Source organism: Colossoma macropomum, unplaced genomic scaffold (assembly GCF_904425465.1).
Source record: "Colossoma macropomum unplaced genomic scaffold, Colossoma_macropomum, whole genome shotgun sequence".
Lineage (NCBI taxonomy): Eukaryota > Metazoa > Chordata > Actinopteri > Characiformes > Serrasalmidae > Colossoma > Colossoma macropomum.
The window spans coordinates 36,630,214-36,649,615 of NW_023494800.1; the positions used below are offsets into that span (position 1 = coordinate 36,630,214).

A 19,402-nucleotide genomic window follows, 5' to 3' on the forward strand; every position below is an offset into this window, starting at 1 on the left:
AACAAGATATCAAATCATAACCACATTTTCACAGAGTATCAATACCCACAATACAGATATAGACATTTTATTTACTATCCAGAACCACCAGTGAACCTACGCGAGTCTTCTGAGTTTATATGGAATGTTGATGATGGAAAATAGTGGAAAATCTGAAATAATAAGTTTTCTTTGGGGACTATTTTGCCTCACAGCGCCCTGCATGTATCCCTCCGCCATGAATGGATGCAGTTTAGGCCACAAAACCGTCGCCCATTTCATATAATACCTTTCTGTGAGGCAGCATTAATCCCCTCAGTCGTCTGGTTCCTATCACCACCACTGAGTTTCTCTAGAGCAAAGAATTTCACATCAAACCGCTCTGAATGACTGAGTTTACATCTTAATGTAATCTCTAAATTACAGTGTTGCTTCAGCGGCTGAACTGCTTCACTGCTCACTCTGGATTGTAGCTCTGTTTTAGACCAAAAGGATCCAAAAAGAGAAGAACAGAATAATAAATGAAAAACTTCAGTTCCTAAGATTGTAGGTCTGTAGGGGAACTTCATGTTTTGTATCGCAGGCCTTTTAGCTCGATGTTGGTTTCGCTCAGCTACTTTTACTTCTCCATGAGCCGCTGTTGACCAAACCTTTTATATAACTGTAGTTTTTTCGCTCTTCCACTCACTGTGGAGTCACTTCATGACTTCTAATGAGCCAGTGGGTTTCTTTCAAGGGGAACTCCACCTATTTTTCAAAATCACTCCATAATTAAGTGGTTAAGATGTAAACAGAGTCTTTCAGAGTGGTTTGGTGTGAAACGCTCTGTTCTAGATAAACTTACCGAGTCAGAACTGTTCACAGTGGTGGTGATAGGAACCAGACGTCCCCCTCTAAAAGCTCCCTCACAGCAAGTTCCTACATGAAATGGTTATGAATTCACTGCCTGATGACTGAGACACTGTTTTATGATAGTTTTGTGGTAAGGTTTTTGATAAAAAAATGTATTTTAATCAAGTTATTTTAATCCATTCATGGTGGAAGGATAGAAAAAGGCAAATTAGGCCATAAAAAACTTATTATTACAGATTTTCCACTCTTTTCCCATCATCAACATTCCATATAAAACTCAGAAGACACATGTAGGTTCACTGGTGGTTTTGGATAGTTGTAACATGACAGAACTGACCAGACACTGACCAGACAGAAAAAATGAGGGAAGTAGGTTTTACTAGTTAGAACTGCATCCACACTCGTAGTCAGCAAACAGGCACAGGTCAAATCCAAAACAAGCTAAAAACACAGAGGGACACACATAACAAAAACAGGCAAACACAGTCCAAAAACGGCAAAGTTGATAATCCAAAAACAGAGTCTGATACACAGGAAGGCAAACTAAACACAGGAAGAAACGCTCAGTAGCTCAAATGAATGAAGCAATACCTCACAAAGTATAAACTAAAGCCTGGCCTTAATATACCATCTATCCTACATCATATGACAAACAAGATAGGTGTATGAGGTTAGTATTCAGGGGAAGGGGAGCGATGATTGGCTGTGAGTGGTGGTGTGACACTCATGTGATCATCAAGGGGGTTCTGGGAATTGGAGTCCTGAAAAGAGTCAGACCCGGAGGTATGCGTGACAGTAGTAAATAAAATGTCAATATTTGTGTTGTAGTCATGGCGACCCCTAGTTCCTATCACCACCACTGTGAACCAAGACATCTGAACCATTTCACACCAAACCACTCAGAATCCCAACTTAAAAAAAAAAACAAAAAAAACAACCATTAAAAGTTTCCTCCAGTTCCTGGTGGTGTCCAGTGGTTACTGATGGTATTCTGTGTTTTACTGATGGTATCACAGTATAAAGTGTTCTAATGGTTTACCTGGTGCTGCTGCAGGAACAAAACCTCATATCTCCAAAATGGTAACTTTACAGGGGAAGGAAAAAACATACTTCACTTTTAATGCAAGTCAATGGAACCAGACGTCTTTACAAGTGATTTTGGGTCGTTTCTTTTGGTCCATTCATCATGAAAGTTACACACAATATAATTTTTTTAATATAAATATTTTTTTATTTTTAAATTACTAGGTTAAAATACTAGGTTTTGTTTCAACAGCAGCTATTTAAGGGTTTCTCGGTGGAACCTAATGGTGTCCTACACTCTTAAAAGAGATGGTTCTTCAAGGGTTCTTTAGTAAAGAAAATGGCTCTACATAGAACCATGAACTCTCAAATAACCCTTTGCATGACTAAAGGGTTCCTTGCATCGTGAAAGGGTTCTTCAGATTGATAGAGAACGTGCTGTATATGGTTCAATGTATCACCAAAAAGGGTTATGATGTCAAGCTTGTAACAACAGAAAAACCCTTCCGGGTGCTACATAGAACCCTTATCAAAAAGGTTCTTTATAAAACCATCCACAGCATGTTCGCCATCAGTTTGAAGAACCCTTTCACAATGCAAAGAATCCTTTAGTCATGCAAAGGGTTAATTTGCTAAAGAACCCTTGAAGAAGCATCTTTTTAGAATGTAATGCAGGAAACTAGGGGTGACCATTCAGCCAATTCTCATTACGAAGGTTTTCAGCAGGGAGGACTTAGTTCACCACTGAACTATGCAGAAATTTCGAAAAATCGGTGGACCTCCCCTTTAAATACGTACAGTATAGAACTGTATGAAACCTGCAGTGCCTGGAGCAGCGCTGCTCAGCTTAACTCCACACTGCACTGCTCTCACTCCCAGCGTTCAACACACCCACATGGCTGACTGTAGCGGTCAGCGGGGGGTTGAGCTTGCAGAAGCATGCATATCACAGACAGCGCGAAAAAAACCAGCCCTCCCACGTGAGGCTCTATAACGCCATGACTCTGCGCTGCACGCTCATTCATTTCACCCCGTCAGCTCAGAGCGAACAACTGCAGGCTCCCAGCGCTCGCGCCTAAACTTTCCCAAGTCCTCGTGGCTCTCGTGTCGTGCCAAACTCCCGCGTGCCTCTTCTCCTGAGGGGAAAAAGTAGCACGAGTTGAGCAGACCGTAGTTCGGACCATGTCTCGCAGCTCGTGCGCCGTGTACGCCAGCGCCATCATCAGCGTCCACCTCATCATCATTGGGATCGCGCTGCTGGTGGCAGGGGTCTTCCAGACCCTCATTAACGACCGCCTTAAGGGGGTGAGTGAGCGTGCACGTGCTGAACAGTTTAATGGAACTGTTATAGAACTGCCTTAAAGGATTACAGAGTTGGTTACAGCCTTATAGATGCAGTTAACAGTCTTCCAGAGCTGTTATAGAACTGCCTTAAAGGCTTACAGAGTTGGTTACAGCCTTATAGACTCACTTAACAGTCTTATAGAGCTGTTGTACACTGCCTTAAAGACTTAGAGTTGGTTACAGCTTTACAGACCCACTTACCAGTTTAATACAGTACTGCCTTAATGACTTATAGAATTGTTCACAGTCTTATAGTGCTGTTATACACTGCCCTAAAGACTTACAGAATTGTTTGCAGCCTTATAGACCCACTTAACAGTCTAATAGATGTTATAAAACTGCCTTAAAGGTTAACAGAGTTATTTGCAGTCTTATAGACTCACTTAACAGTCCTATAGAGGTGTTATAGAACTGCCTTAAAGGCTTACAGAGTTGGTTACAGCCTTATAGACTCACTTAACAGTTTAATAGAGCTGTTATACACCGCCTTAATGACTTACAGAATTGTTTACAGCCTTATAGAGCTGTTATACACTGCCTTAATGGTTTTCAGAGTTATTTGCAGTCTTATAGACCCACTTAACAGTGTTATAGAGCTGTTATACACTGCCTTAAAGACTTACAGAATCGTTTACAGCCTTATAGACCCATTTAACAGTCTAACAGATCTGTTATAAAACTGCCTTAAAGGTTAACAGTGTTGTTTGCAGTCTTATAGACTCACGTAACAGTCTTATAGAGATGTTATAAAACTGCCATGCAGGCTTACAGAGTTGGTTACAGCCTTATAGACCCACTTAACAGTTAAATAGAGCTGTTATAGAACTGCTTTAATGACTTACAACATTGTTTACAGCCTTATAGAGCTGTTATACACTGCCTTAAAGGCTTACAGAGTTGGTTACAGCCTTATAGACCCACTTAACAGTCTTCTAGAGCTGTTATAGAACTGTCTTAAAGACTTACAGAATTGTTTACAGCCTTAAAAACCCATTTAACAGTCTTATAGAGCTGTTATAGAACTGTCTTAAAGGTTTACAGAGTTGTTTGCAGTCTTGTAGACCCACTTAACAGTCTAATAGAGCTGTTATAGTACTGCCTTAAAGACACAGTGGTTTACATTCTTAAAGAACTGTTATTGACTATGTTTAATAGAGTTTGTTAATGTCTTACAGACCTATTTACAGCCTGCTCAGCAGTCATATAGAATTGTAGTAAAGACCTGTAGAGCTGTTTACAGCCTTATGGACCTCCTCAACAGTCTTATAGAACTGTTATTGAACCATCTTAAAGGCTTACAGTGTTGCTTATAGTCTTATAGACTTGTTTAACAGTACTAAAGGCTGGAATCAAGACAGTAAGTCTTTGAGACAGTTCTATAACAGTTCTTATAGACCTAACAGCCTTAGAACTGTTACTGAACTGTCTTAAAGGCTTACAGAGTTGTTTACAGTTTTGCAGACCCATTCAGCAGTCTTGTTGAACTGAAGGACTGTCTTAAAGCCTTACAGACCTGTTTAAAGCTATATAGACCTGTTTGGCAGTCTCATAGAACTGCTATAGAACTGTATTATAGCCTTATAGACTTGTTCACAGCCTTATACATTTAATATACACTTGTACACACCAGACTTATAGCCTTACATGCCTCTTTACAGTCTCATTCAACTAGTTTACTCTGCGAACTTTGTGTTTGCCTGACATTGACATGAAGGTTTCCTCTCTGCAGAAACTTGTTGAGGGCTTTAATGAGGGAGTTTTCCTTTGGGTTGTGGCTTTGACAGCCTGGGAAGAAGATGTTAACAGACTTACAGACATGCTCAGTCATATAGGACTGTTTACAGCTTGTTTTGCCTGAATGTACCTACTACATCTGACTTACTCGACTTACAGGCCTTATAGATCTGCTTAACAGTCTTAGGTGCCTGATTTAAAGCCTAGTAAACTTGAAGCCTGAGGATAGCTACAGTCTTGTGGTTCTTTTTACAGTCCTGTAGACCTACGGCCTTATGCGCCTGTTATACACCTGTCAGGCAGTGTTATAGAACTGTTGTTTGCCTTACATGCCGTGCATGACTTAAAGCCCTACAAGTCTCACAGTCTTATAATGTCATACTGAGTCAAACACAAGTGTGAATGGACTCTAATGGACCTGTATTACACCTCCACATGCCTTCCAGGCATGTAAGACTTACAGTTACAGACGTACAGTCTTCCACACATTCTGTTATACAGAGTTATACACACGTCTTATAGGCTTACACGCCTGTCGCATACTATTTCAGGCTGTAAGTAGTTTCTATAGCCTTACATGCCTGTCTTATAGCCTTGCACGCCTGTCGAACAGCTTACACGCCTGTCGTACAGACTTACATGCCTGTTGTGCAGCCTTGTATGCCTCTTTTACGGCCTTACAAACCCGTTTACAGCCTTACACATCCATCTACAACTTTGTGCGCTCGCCTCCCTGTGCCCGCCCACTGTGAAACACACCTTGCACATTTGTTCAATAAGAGGCGACGTGCCAGAAAACAGCACCAGCTGCCATAGCAAGTTCTGTCCTGTGAGTCGCACTGTAAAGAGCTTCCAGATGTTCAAGAACATCAGCATCCCCTATTTTTCGGCCACAATCACTTTCTTTTTCTGCCAGCATGCCTACGATCTGGACGTGTTTTTGTAGCTCTATCAACTCTATCAACAGTTCATGAGTACAGTAACTCCCACAGACTGGCGCTAATTCAGAGCAGATGGGCTTTGTTGCGGCTACATAGGCTTAAGCTGTTTTTACAGAGGCATCTTCTCTTTTCTTTTACCTTCACGCTGCACGTTTGCACTACTCCATTAGCTTATCTGTTTGCAGAAACACTGCCTACGCCGTTAGATATATATGTATATTTGGGTGATAAATTGTTTACAGAGTAACTAGGCCAAGCGTTGCTGGGATTAGATCCATTCGACCATGTAGTCAGAGAATGGTCACCGCCCATCAAAAGTTTGAGGACACCTAGCTTCTCAACAATTAACAGAAACGGTTTATATTGTGCTAAAAGCCCTACATTGACATCAGAGCCGTGTGCTTTGCATTTTATCCCCTAAACCTGTCAGGTGTTTTAACCACCTATGGGCCAAAAGAGTTCCAATCTGTGCTTTTAACTACAGCTTGAAAAGAAAACTGCCAAATTATTATTTAGGCAAAACCTGCTCTTCATATCAAGGAAGACTCTTTGATGAACATGAAGTGCTGAAGCTAAAAGGATTAGCGCTTAGCTGCTTTACGGTCACCTAATATTTAGGATTTTTCTTATTTAATTGAAGATCTAACACTTCTCGAAATGTAAGGTCCTCAATATTTTGATCTGCTGAGTATGTTTACTATGTTTTGTTTATAGACAGATAAAAATGCACTGGTACCTCAACCAATTAATGTGACCCAAGTAAAGAATTTATGGCCAGAATTATAGAAACATATTTATTGTTTATATTATATTAACAATTAACAAGCATGTTTCAGTACCAAAAAACATCCAGGTGTTGCTTTTTTGCTACAATTTCAGCATATCCACTTTGTTACACCAGGCAGACCAAAGAATGACGCGAAGGGATCCTCATTTATCACCATATAGTCAGTGATGCCCTGCAGGTTTGGAACTGGGATCACTGACTCTGGCAAAGAATGATGAATGTGAATTTTTCCTTCCACTCAACTCTATGCTTTGTAATTATGTAGTCATTATAGTTACCTGTTTCTTGTTTGTCAGCACCGCCACTGGCAGTAAAGTCATATTTTATATGACATATGCTGGTAAAAAAGTACTAGAAAGACGCTACTTGCTGTCACAGTGGTAAAGTTAACATTACACTATGTACATTTTGGGGATTTGGAGACCTCTCTGGTGAAAGAATGTAATTGCATGCAAATGTGGAAGAGCAGTTTGTAACGTGGGTTGTGATTCGGGCCCCTTCCCTGAATGGATGAATCTGATGCTTAAAAGAGAATTCAAAGAAAACTCTAAGCAGTCTAAACTTGGTGAAGGAGCGTCTCCTGAGGATGTGAGTGAATTATCTGCTATTGTCATCATATCTTCATCAGTATAATGTTGATTTTGAATTTCAGACCTAAACATTAAGCCATTTTTTTGGAGTCTGTTTGTGTAATGTATGGACACGTGGTCTGAAAAACACCTGCGAAATCTGACCTGACACTTTAAATTATTAGTTTAGGCTTTAGTGGGCGACATATGGACACCATATTCTAACAAAATCTGATTTGATGGCATTAAAATCCCACTGGATCTCGCAGGTTCGTGAAAATGAGTGATTTTGTTATTAATGGTGTAAAATATGTAAACTGGCCTGGTGGTTTGTAAAAAGAGAAAGAAACGCAAAAATGTCCCCAAGATAAGTGGTCAATTGGGCCACAAGCTCTGCATTTTTAGTGGCCAAAATGTGACGTGTTGTGGCCAGAGGCCCGGAATAGGCAGTGTTGATCTGGTAGTGTAGTGAAAATCCAGCCTTGCATGGAAGATTTCAAAAGAAAAGTCCCGTCATTGTGTAAAGATCATTATGATTGTCTTATGCTGTGGTGAAGTCTTGGGGGGAGTTCCACGCCGGTGTTCACACTGAGACTATGGAGCTTTGTTAAGGCTGCAGTGAAACTCCAAAACACCAAAGCTGCATTGTTATGTGTGGCGTGTAAAATGAGCTCAGAGCCGTTGGTCTTACAGCTGCTCATCTTCCCACCAAACGCTTTATGCAAATCGCTGCAGCACACCGTAACTAATGGCTTTTTAATGCGTCTGAGCGGACTGCTTGGATTCTTGGTCTTAGGAAGGCAGGAGGGAGAATGTTTTTGTGAATATATAATAGAAACTTTAATTAAATTTACTCTTTATCCCCTCTTTACCCCAGATGTAGTCAATCACCCAAGACCAGTTTGCTTCTTTAGTTTTACACTGGATGTTGCTGCTAACAAGTAATTGAAGCCAGTTAGCATGGTGCTACACTTTTCATCGAGTTGTTGCACATTCTTAAGGATACAGTGACCCACTTAGCATCTTTCCTGTGCCAAACCCAGACTACAAATCTTCAGTAGGTGATGTGGCTTGAAGTGTACACAGCAAGAGGGGTCAGCCTAAAGTCCTGAAAACAAACAGACAGATGCTAATGGTCTGTTTTTACCCTGGCGAATGTTATTAGCCTAGCCGTCTCAGACCTTTTAGCTTCAAAACAGTGAGTTTGTAAACAGTGAGTTAGCTGATAAAAAAAAAACCTGTTAAGTTCACTAAAGATGTTAAAATTTTGTTCTGTTAAATCTGTGTGAGAGTGTGGAATAAGTTTAAACTTGGTGTTTATAGGCACTTTTGCTGTGAGACTTTGTGTGTGATATGTTGTGGATGTGCTTTGTGGTGACCCCAGACAGCCGCTGTTGCCCTGCTTATGGTAAAGCTGGCAGCCCACTGGCTTTTTGCTCAGTGTTTTCCGGGAGGCCAACTGGTGGTTTAGCAGAGTGTTAGACAAATTGCCACTTTTAATCGCTCATTTTCCACTCACAGTCCAATTTAGTTATCTTTCCTTTATTTCTTTCCTTCATTATTCTATATAAAATAAGTTTCGTAAATCATTTTAACAGTAATATCATGAGTTAAGCCAGTTACACAGCAGTAAACAACCTAGCACGGTGTTAGCTACATTTTCAACAAAATCATTTTAAATTAGTCATTAATTATTTTTCTCTCAGTTGTTTGTAATAATTGTTTTTGTTTATTTTTTCAAAATAAAAGTCAAATCTCTTTGGGGAGATTAAAAATGAGTTAGATCTTATACACAGCAATGATCTGGATGGTCCGAGCGTGGACCAGCAGTGGCATACAGTCACTTATCAAGCTGGTGGACCAATATATACTCGCTATCTGGCGCCAGATACCCTCTAGCTGTGCACCACAGAGCTTCTCGTTGAAGGTGCGGTGGTCTTTATTGGGCTGCAGTAATCTTTCTATGGGCTAAACAGATGAGAAACTCAAGCCAAACATAAGACTTAAGCTCTTCACTTCCCCTCTGGTGGAGTATAAGTTCAGACATCTTATGTTTTTTAGCCACGAGGCTAATGTAGCTAGTAACACTCTTAGAAAAGACAGCACAGACCAGCATGGCTGGTCACTAGCAAAACTAGCCATATGTTGTGTTTTGAATGAACACGCTGGGTGGCCAGATAAACCAGCACTAGACCAAGTTTTTGTCAGCGGTGAGGTAATGGCAGCTGATTAGCATTGTGCTAACTGCAAGCATAATTCACCACACGCTTGCCTCAAACTGTGTTGAGTTGTTGAGTAATCTAGAAGAGACTTGCTGATGTGATTTCTGACTGGCAAAAATCAGCCTTTAAGATGGCTGCTACTGTTTTTAGCTGTGTTAACATACTTATATCCATTTTTATAGATAATATTATGCCTTACAGTGTCAGAAATCGTATAAATCTGTTCAGGCTAAATGGTAAATGTAATGTATTTTATTTATTTATTTATTTTTGCCTTAATATCAATTAAAGACAAACCTTTGTACATTTTCTGCACTGCTAGACCATGAATTATTAAAAAAACACTGTGTACTCCCTGTGGCGTTCGGCATTCATTGAAAACCTGCAAATACAATGGAAGCGAGTGAGTCAGGGAACAGAAAGCTAGCCCAGGGGCCGAAATAACATCCAGTAACCCAACCAGCACATCTTACATCCAGCCCATGTGTGCTAACTCCCAGATCGCAGTCTGACAGCTCCCGGAACGGAGCTTGTTTTAAAAGACCTGTTAGGGAGTTCTTTTTGAAAGATGTTTACCGTCCTGGTTACCGTCCTAGCATTGGTCACATTACAGTGTAGATTGACACTGACCAGTTTATGAGATCTTTCCTACTTCTATGCAAGTACTGGAGATGGGCCTTGTAGTGGTGTAACTTTGAGATGTGTGGCTTTATGTGGTTTTGCAAATGTGTTGCATAGTTTCTCAGTTGTTGGTTCCACTGTCAGACTGTCATTGTAATCTGACCTCAAGACTAAAGCAGTGGTCACAACAGCTCTTTTCAGGATGTGCCTGCACTGACCACTCTCAGTGTACACCACTGATGGCACGCTGTTTTTCCATTGGGCAGAACTTCAATCTCAAGGGCTTTTTATCATTAATTGATAGCACGTGGCGGTCAAAGAATCGTGCAAATGTGTTTATGTTGCACGCAAATGCTCCCGTTGCTTTGAACATGTTTAGCAGCTGTGTTTGATGTGTTTATCCTGCTAGTTCACTTAATGGAGTAGAACAAAAACAAATGATGGATATTCCAGCAACACAAAGCTAAACGCCACACAGCTGAACATGAGAAGCCATTTAAAACCCCTAGAGAGCTTGTGGGGCTGCGACCACTATTAGGGATGGGCATTCTAGCCCGCTAGTTTTCTGTAGAACAAATTTAGATCCCATTCGGAAACAATCAGATGCATTCAGAATCAGCCACTGGTCACCAGTTGAACCATTAGAATCCTTTACCCCTATGATATCAACCCATTAACAAAGCCAGAACACATTACAAAACCATCAGGAACCAATAGAAACACTTAATGGTTTCTGTCGTTTTTTTCAGCAGGGACGTATTTAAGATAAACTGACAGTCATGCCAATTGTTTTGTCACCTCAGCTAAGGTTTGTATCCTAGCCTCACCTCATACCTTTTGGGTTCTGTAATGTGTTTTGGTTGAAAGTATCTATAACTCATCATTTGCTAAAAGTCCTAGGCCAGGGTTTCTCAACTTGTGGGCCAGGGACCACCAGAAGGCCCTAAAGCACCCTCTAGTGGTACGCGGGTCTGTACTTGGGGCAAGGCAGCAGTTTATGCGCTGGTAACTTCACTGTAAGTCATAAAAACATAAGTGAAAAAAAGATTAACTTAATAATATATACAGGGTGATTTAAAAAGATTAATCCAATTTCAAAATGATTTATTTCTCTTGTAAATCGTTACAGATCAATGCAGTAAACTCTAAATGGTTTAATTGAGCATGAAGTTTATTATGTAATTGTACAAGGTCTCAGTATGAACCTCCTCCAGCTGTACAGACAACATCAACACCATAGTCAAACTCATCCCATACTGGATTGAGCATGTCGGGTGTCGCTGCACTCACGGCTCTTTCAGTGCGATTTCGGAGATCATCCAGTGTTGTGGAACCAACGCCGAACGCTCTGAGCTGTTGGAGCTTCACTGCCCATGAAAATCACACTGCACAGTTATGACGGATTCACTCTTATTGAAGTGGAGAACGCAGAACGCTTTCTGCTCAGGGGTCTCATCTCCTCTCAGACTGAAGGAGCCATCTTCCACTGATGGTCAGAAACTCTATGACCCCCTCTTTCAATTGGATTGTGATTGGTTCCTCGACTCCTCACGGTTGTAAAAATATAGCGCTTTGAAATCAAATGAATCTTTTTGAATCACCCTGTATTAATCAAGACATACAAATAAAAACGTTGCAGTAGCAGCTGATTAAATGTCATCAGTTTGAGACAACGCAGCCGCGTTTTCATATGTGTGAACACATATGTACTGCAGCAGACAGCTGAACTGGTCCCACAAAAAACGCAGGTCTCGATCTGCTTCTAAACAAACCCTGGTTCAGTTCACTGCTGGTGGGGAACACATTCTCTGAATTCATCAAAAGAGCTTGCTTTCGTCTTCTTTAGCACTGTATTGTCAGCACAATCTATACCGAGTAAGATTGATTAAGATTGATCCAAAAGCCTGACTGAGTGGAGTCCGGTAAGTGTGGTTTGACTATTTCAGATGAGGCTCTAAAGCACATGTATCAGGCTCCAGTCCTCATGGGACACAACACCGCAGACTTCAGCACACTGCCTCATTAATCACACCTGATTCAGATAATCAGCTTATTAGCGACGTCATCATGAACTGAGGGTAAACACGGATCTCCGCATCACTTTGGCCCGGAAGGTCCCCAGTTTAACATGCCTGGTCTAAAACCTTAAAACTAAAGAGACCAAACGATTCCTTTTTTGGAGAAAGCCAGTGAAAATATGATGCACTGCAGCTGCAGATCATAATCTACATCTACCACATCTATGCTGAGTCTGTGGCTACTATAACAGTAAGGCAGTGTGACCCGGTGTACGTGCTCAGACAAAGAACTGCACTGTGCAGGGAAGAGTAATGTAGAGTTTAAGGGCCTCACTAGAAAGAAAAGAGCCACATCCTCCTCTTGCATCGCAGTATGTCATTTGGTGAACACAACATAAGAATTTTAGTGAATGTAGACTCGCCAGACTGGCAATTTAATGGATTTGGAAAGAATGCTAAAGCATAAATAGCTGGGCAAAAGAGCAGCAGTGCTGCTGAGCGAAAGAACATTACTGGATGGCAAAGAACTGGGTGGACCAGTGGTTCCTAACTTGGTCCTCAGGGCCGCCCAGATGGTCCAGTTTGCTCGTTCATCCATGTATGTTGCAAGCTGGGTTGGAGCACCAATGTGGATCGTCTTGCTGGCCCTGAGGACCAGGTTGGAAACTAGTGAGGTGGACTATATGATGATGATGTTATTGTTATTGTGTGATAAATTCTGTCACAATAATCTTTTCTGGGTGTGTGTTGTGTATGGTCAGTTGGTCCACTGTATGGGTCATAAAAAAACAAATTTAGACCAATTACAGAGAGCATGTGAACAACAACAACCAGTGTAGAGTACCTGTGTAAGCTGTATAGTAACTAAGTTGCTGATTGGACGTCATGACATCTTCTTTTTTTATTCATTTATTTGAAACAGTTGTTTCATTTTTCACAGCACTGCTGTTTTGTTGGTGCATTTTCTTCGTTCCCAACTTGTTCACAAACATCAGAAAAACGAAATATTGCGATGCATATTGTCTTTGAATATCATAATGTCATATTTTTAGATGGAGAGCACCTCTTAGACCTGGCTCTCACTCGCTCACGTTTGGCAGGCTGAAGATTCTCCACAAGGGGGCACCATTAGCACTAGTAGTTTTTATCTGGTTAACACTTTATTTGAACTCTGCTACATAACATTGACAGAAGTGTGACATAAACATGTCATGGCAGATGTCAAATGATGCCGTGACAGACTTTGTTGTCATGTTACTGTTACCGGTAATTGTAATGATCGAAGGCCATAATGTTTGAGGTTATGACAGCTTATTTCCCATGCTGTTTTTTTGCTGTGTACTCTAATTAGCCATTATGACAGCAAACATTGTGACATCTATCATGACAATTAAACATGGCACTGTCGTATTGCTGAACATAATGTGTCATCACAGCATATGACATTTAACCGAATGTGTTTACGGTATGGTTATGTCAGTGTTATGTAGTAGGGTTCAAGCAAAGTGTTACCGAATGCACTGTTGCTGTATTGTGCTCTATCTCTCTCTCTCACATACACAGTCACACACAGATGTACACACAGCTACGTCTGGTTCTTGTCAACCGGGGTCATGAGAACTCTCTGTCAGCATTACCAGCACATCGAGAGCCTGCAGAGTTAAAAGAGGAATGAGTGGCCTCTCATCTGCCCTGCAGGCCATTAAGCGAGAGATGTATGTACAGGCCTCACAATCCACATCCATAGAACAAGTTATTACAAAGATCTGTGATTTTATCTCCAACCAATCAGCGGCTTTTGCTTAACTGTAGTGTTTCATTAGTGGGTTTTCCATCCACCGCTTATTGCGAATTTTGGAAATGAGCGTGAAAACGTGGGTGGAAAAGTTTGGACAAGGTGGAAACATTGGTTTATCGATGAAGGTGAAATGCAAAAAACAGTGATAGATAGTTCAGAACTGTTTGTCCCGGTGCTGTTCGCAGGGTGTCTGACTTAACTGAGAGGCCTCATTAAACAGGCCACTGCTGTGCCCAGTCCCATTTCACCGCACGCTCCTACCACTTAGCCCTACCCCTCCGTTTTGCCCATTCACGTCTAGGAGTAGGGTGTCCTGATTCTTGTTGAGATAGAGGGGGAGGGTGAACGGAGGTTTTTAGGGACTCCAAACAGAGTGTTATGAGAAAAAAAGAAAAACTGGCAAGATGGAGAACAAGAGACCAAAGAAACCCACAAATGTGAGAATTTTCTCCCTTAAAATTACAATAACCACAGTATTCTCTTAGTTTAATGTCGTTTCAGTGGATTATGGTCCTTCTCTTCATAACAAGCATAAAAAATCACTAGTAGTTTGCTGATGTCTCCATAACTAGCTAGCTAAATTTCCCTGTTCACCTTAAATGGTGCAGCAGCTACATTCTGGCACTTCAGAATCTGGTGAATATCTGACTTCAGCTTCATATCACTGAAGAATAAGGGGTGGGTGTTAATAAATAATTGCCCCCCTCTTTGAAGATCATATGATGCCCTAAATGTAACTAAAGCCCAGCAGTGAGGAGCTGAACTTTACCCTCCTCTGCTGTCACTGCAGACTGGCAGGGTCGCCTACAGAGCAGCGCTGGTAGCTGTTAATGAAGTGATGCTCTTTTTATTTGAGGGTCCCATTTCAGAGGGAAGATTTCAACCACTACCCTGTAACTCAGTTCCAAGGGGCAACACTTGAAAACAAGGGGTAGGGAGTAAAGATAACTGGGATTAGGCCTTAAGCTTTATCACCTGTATGATTATTGCCATGTGCTGGTTGTGCCGTGTGAATCTGGGTCTCCACGCCATTAAGAAGTGAGGCACAGTAAAAAAAGAACTTTTGGTAGTCGGCACGTGATTATGAGCTGGAGATCTTAGCGTTTAAGTGATTGGAGGAATGTTACTTTAAATAATGAAGACAAAGTTGTGACTCAGGTGGCCTTGGTGGGCCTCCCTTCCAAAAACAGCACACTTAAAGAAAAACCTCAAGATAGTAATGTACTTATGTCCATTTGGGATGAATCACCAGAAGAAGAATCCACTCCCAGTGACGCTTTTTGCGCATTCCTGCCCTGTCTGACCTGCCCTCTGTGTCTCGGCCATCTGTCTCATAACCTTGTTCTCAATTTCCCAACACAGACCAGACTGTTAGGCCCTGAGAGAGCTTCAGCGGGTTCACATCTTAGGTCTCAGATTTGTAGAAAGGGAAGAGTTACAGGCTGATAGTGCTCATTTATGGGAACTTTGTTTCTCACACAGCAGGATTGTCTAGTAATTATCCCTTAGTGGACAAACTTCACTTTTGGCTTGAAGGGGAATCAAAAGTTCTCCATAATTAAGTGGTTAAGATGTAAACAGAGTGGCTCAGAGTGGTTTGGTGTGAAACGCTCTGTTCTAGAGAAACTTACAGAGTCAGAATTGTTCACAGTGGTGGTGATAGGAACCAGATGTCCACCTCTAAAAGCTCCCTCACAGAAAGTTACTACAGGAAATGGTTATGAATTCACTGAGGCGATAGTTTTGAGAAGATTTTGGCCTTAAGTGCATTTTTAACATCCTTTGTTAAATGTTAATGTTTCCTCCAAAACTTCCTTTACCATCATCAACCTTACAAATTACAAATATAAATGTCTATATTTGTGTTGTAGTCAAGGTGACCCCTGGTTCCTATCACCACCACTGTAAAGAAAGCTGAACTATTTCACACCAAACCTCTCTTTGGAGAAGGAGAGAGGGACTCCGTTGCCCCAGTTTCCCTCAGGAATGGTTGTAAGCTTGTGGTCATGTGATCTGAAAGAAAGCTTAGTATAATAGCCGTAGACGGACAGGTTTAATGGTCTGTCTCAGGCTTGAGAGAGAAGTGGGTAATAAAGACACCCTCACAATACCTGGCTCTGTGTGCAGTCACAGTATGTAGGAGCTAATCAAGGCCTTCAGGAGTGTTTGAATGGAAGCAGATTTTAGATCTGATACCTTATTAGGGCTGTATTAGATGAGGAGACCGTGGACGTGCTGCAGAGGAGATGCAGCACTTCTTCTTTTCAGTTAAACGTTGATTGTCTTTTGTAGGCTTTTGTGGTTTTCCTCGTTTGTCGGTTGACCTGTATGACACAACTGCAGTCTCACTGGACGAGTGAAGTAACCCTCTCAATGGCACAAAGGCAGCCGAGACCGAACACATGATCTGTTGACCATTTGACTCAAGCCCAAGACCTACTGGCCAGACTAATTTTCTTGCAACAGTGGTAAGTTCACCACGGCTCAAGAGGAGTGCGCATACACTCTCAAAATCTAAAAACTGTTCTTCAAAAGTGGTTCTTCTGTGGCCCATATATCAAACACAAGGCCCGCGCCACAATCCTATCCTATCCTATCCTTACAATGCTGTGTGCTGTGTTTATATATATATATATATGTTCTCGTTGGCTGTGTTTACATGCAAAGATTTTCTCCAATCTGATTGAATCCATTCTGATTACAGATTAAGACTGAGGTGTGTATATTCTCACTCTACTCAACACTCTGATGGAACATCTCTGTTTACATGCTCACTACAAGTGATCAGATCCAAAATTCTGCGCATACGCAGAGCACTGCTTAGTGTAGACGTTACCGTGACAACCAGCATCACGTGAGTCCAGTCAGAGTGAGATGAGCAGCAGTGAGCAGTGCTTGTGTTTTTAATGGCTTTAAAATGATGTCAGACTCAGGAAAACGTCCTTCACATGTCCTTATTAAAGAAGGCCGTGAGGAAGACGTCGTGTTCTGAGACACATAAGCTGGACGTCCGTCCCACCGCCGTCTTTTAAAGACCAGAGCAGAAACTTCGTCTCCTCTGCAGACCAGTTTCTGCTCTGCCATGTTGAACGGTATAAATTTTCTATTTAACGGATTATTTGCAGGATTACCCACCTCGTTCAGTTGGACAGAAACTGTATTCTGAATGACTTCAATCAGACTAGACTATTCCAACTGAGGTGTTTACATGGACGTATTCTATTCCAGTGGAGCTATTAGTCGGATTATTAACAGATTATTAGGCTGCATGTAAACATGGCTACTCTCATGGTAATGTTTACACTATGCGGTTCTCTACGCGTGATTGGATTACTTGTAGTGAGCATGTAAACAGAGATTTTCCGTTACATTGTTGAGTAGAGTGAGCATATAAACACCTCAGTCTGAATCTATAATCAGAATGTATCCAATCCATACAAGTTGCATAGAAATAATGTTGCGTATACCTCGCAACTATGCAGCTATGGACGAAACTCACTGTGTAAAGCCAGCCTAAGGTAGCATTCACCATAAACACTACCAAAGTAGTAGAGCAGGAATTGGAACCGCTGTTCTAGGACGTCTAATTCAGGTTTGGTGGTACAAAATGCCCCGGCAGCGCTATGTAGGTGAAGTTGAGGTCACCTTACCCTTTCCACGTGAGGCAAAGCTGGTTAGGTATGCTGACTCAGCATTGGGCATCTACACAATCAGCACTGTACGTGGAGCCAGCCTTGAAATTTGAGAGTTCAAGAAGTCGCAAATGGACATTTCTCTAAATGCAAAATGAGAAGAGGTTGATCATTGACTGGTAACCCAGTTATTGGTGGATCAGCCCAGTCTGGGGCAGTTCTCAATATCGGATTACAGTTGTTTGCCCAGTAGACTGTCCTACCTCTGCTCACTTAGCCCTTCGGCCTCGTTTCAGACCGTCCCGCTCCCTGAAGATCGATTTAGACCGCTACCAGTGATGTCACAACAAAAGTCAAGGACGCAGTCACGCTCCGAAGAGGCCACTTTGTTGCATCAGGCTGGTACTGCCCCCCTTCCGAGTCCACATGGTCTGGACAGACAGCAGTTTTGTACTTTGTAATTTTTCTGAAGAGTTGTTTGGGCAGTGGAGCTCGCAAGCATGTCGGTCAAGTGAGGTTTTATCTGGCACTTCACTCTACACAGGACTGCGATAGCAGGATGAAAGCAGATCAAGGAATAGATGATAAAAGATGTATCAATGGGTCTTTTTCATGACTCTTTTATTCACATTTCAGTAGAAAGGCTTATCTAGATGTGCCGCAGGGCAGCAGGATGGGACCGGCCCTGATTAAACTTCCCTTCTGGACTTTAACACTGTTTGAAGAATTCTGTTTTGAGAAATGTTACACATGTTTACTTAACCTAAAGCTGAAAGCTCTTTACCGTGTCACGGTCCAGTTCACCCCATTACCGCAGGTGACACCAGTGACATGGGCACCATTGCTGTTACATGACGGGTCACATGCTGGCCCATGAAATAAGTTTCTTTAAAGAGCCAATCAGAGAAACTGTGATCATGTGATCACGTTGAACTGCATCGTTTCAAGTGGTTGAATTCAAATCAGTGAAACTCAATCAGCTAAATGGACAAAGTAAATCAAATCTTCACTGCCTGATGACTGAGACACTGTTTTACGATGGTTCTAAGAAGATTTTGGCCCTAAAATCCATTCATGGTGGAGGGATACATGACATGCAGGGTGTTCTAAGGCAAAATAGCCCCTAAGTCCTCTATTTTACTGTTTAACATTCCATATAAACTCAGAAGACTCGTGTAGGTTCACTGGTGGTTCTGGATAGTAAATAAAATGTCTATATCTGTGTTGTAGTCATGGTGACCCCTGGTTCCTATCACCACCACTGTAAAGACATCTGACCCATTTCACACCAAACCACTCTGAATCACTCTGTTTACATCTCAGCTGCTGAACTATGTAGGACATTGTTTACCACGTCATGGTCCACTTCACCCTTGTTACCTTAGGTGACTCGGACGACATGGCCGTCATTGGTGTCGCCATTGCCGTTGCTTGGCAGGTCACAAGCTTGGGCTATTTCAAAAGGGAGAAAAGACAACGGGTGTCGAGTCGTTCATACTTCTACCTTTTATGTCTAATTATAGCTATGGGTTGTTTATTCACAGTTGACGGAACCATAACGACCGGTTGCTTTTGCACTTGTTATGCATTAAACATATCCAAGCAACTACAAGCATCTTTGTTTCGGCACTGGTTCTTCATGTGTTACTCGCGCTCTCCTGTTTCTGCCTTCTACTCATTCAAGTTCCAGAATAAAGCCTGAGTGAATCTAAGGGCCCCACTGTCTTTCTCTACTGCACACTGTGCCTGAACTATTGACTGGCGCCTTTTTCACTAGGGGGGAAGGTTTGGCCCCCCTCCATCCCAGTAGCTGGGGTGGGTGGTGCTGTAGGGTGGGAATGGGTGATGGGAATATTTCACCAGCACACCCTGCTTTAGTTCA

The 19,402-nt window shown here is 41.8% G+C and overlaps 1 protein-coding gene across 1 annotated transcript in view; it reads left to right on the top strand.

The window, feature by feature from the left end:
* The first annotated feature begins 2,833 nt into the window (after positions 1-2,833).
* Positions 2,834-19,402, top strand: part of scarb2b (scavenger receptor class B, member 2b) — a 77,764-nt gene continuing 61,195 nt past the window's right edge. The window contains exon 1 of the mRNA XM_036587771.1: positions 2,834-3,159. Coding sequence (XP_036443664.1) covers positions 3,037-3,159 — 123 coding nt within the window. The 5' untranslated portion in view covers positions 2,834-3,036. The remainder of the gene's footprint in view (positions 3,160-19,402) is intronic.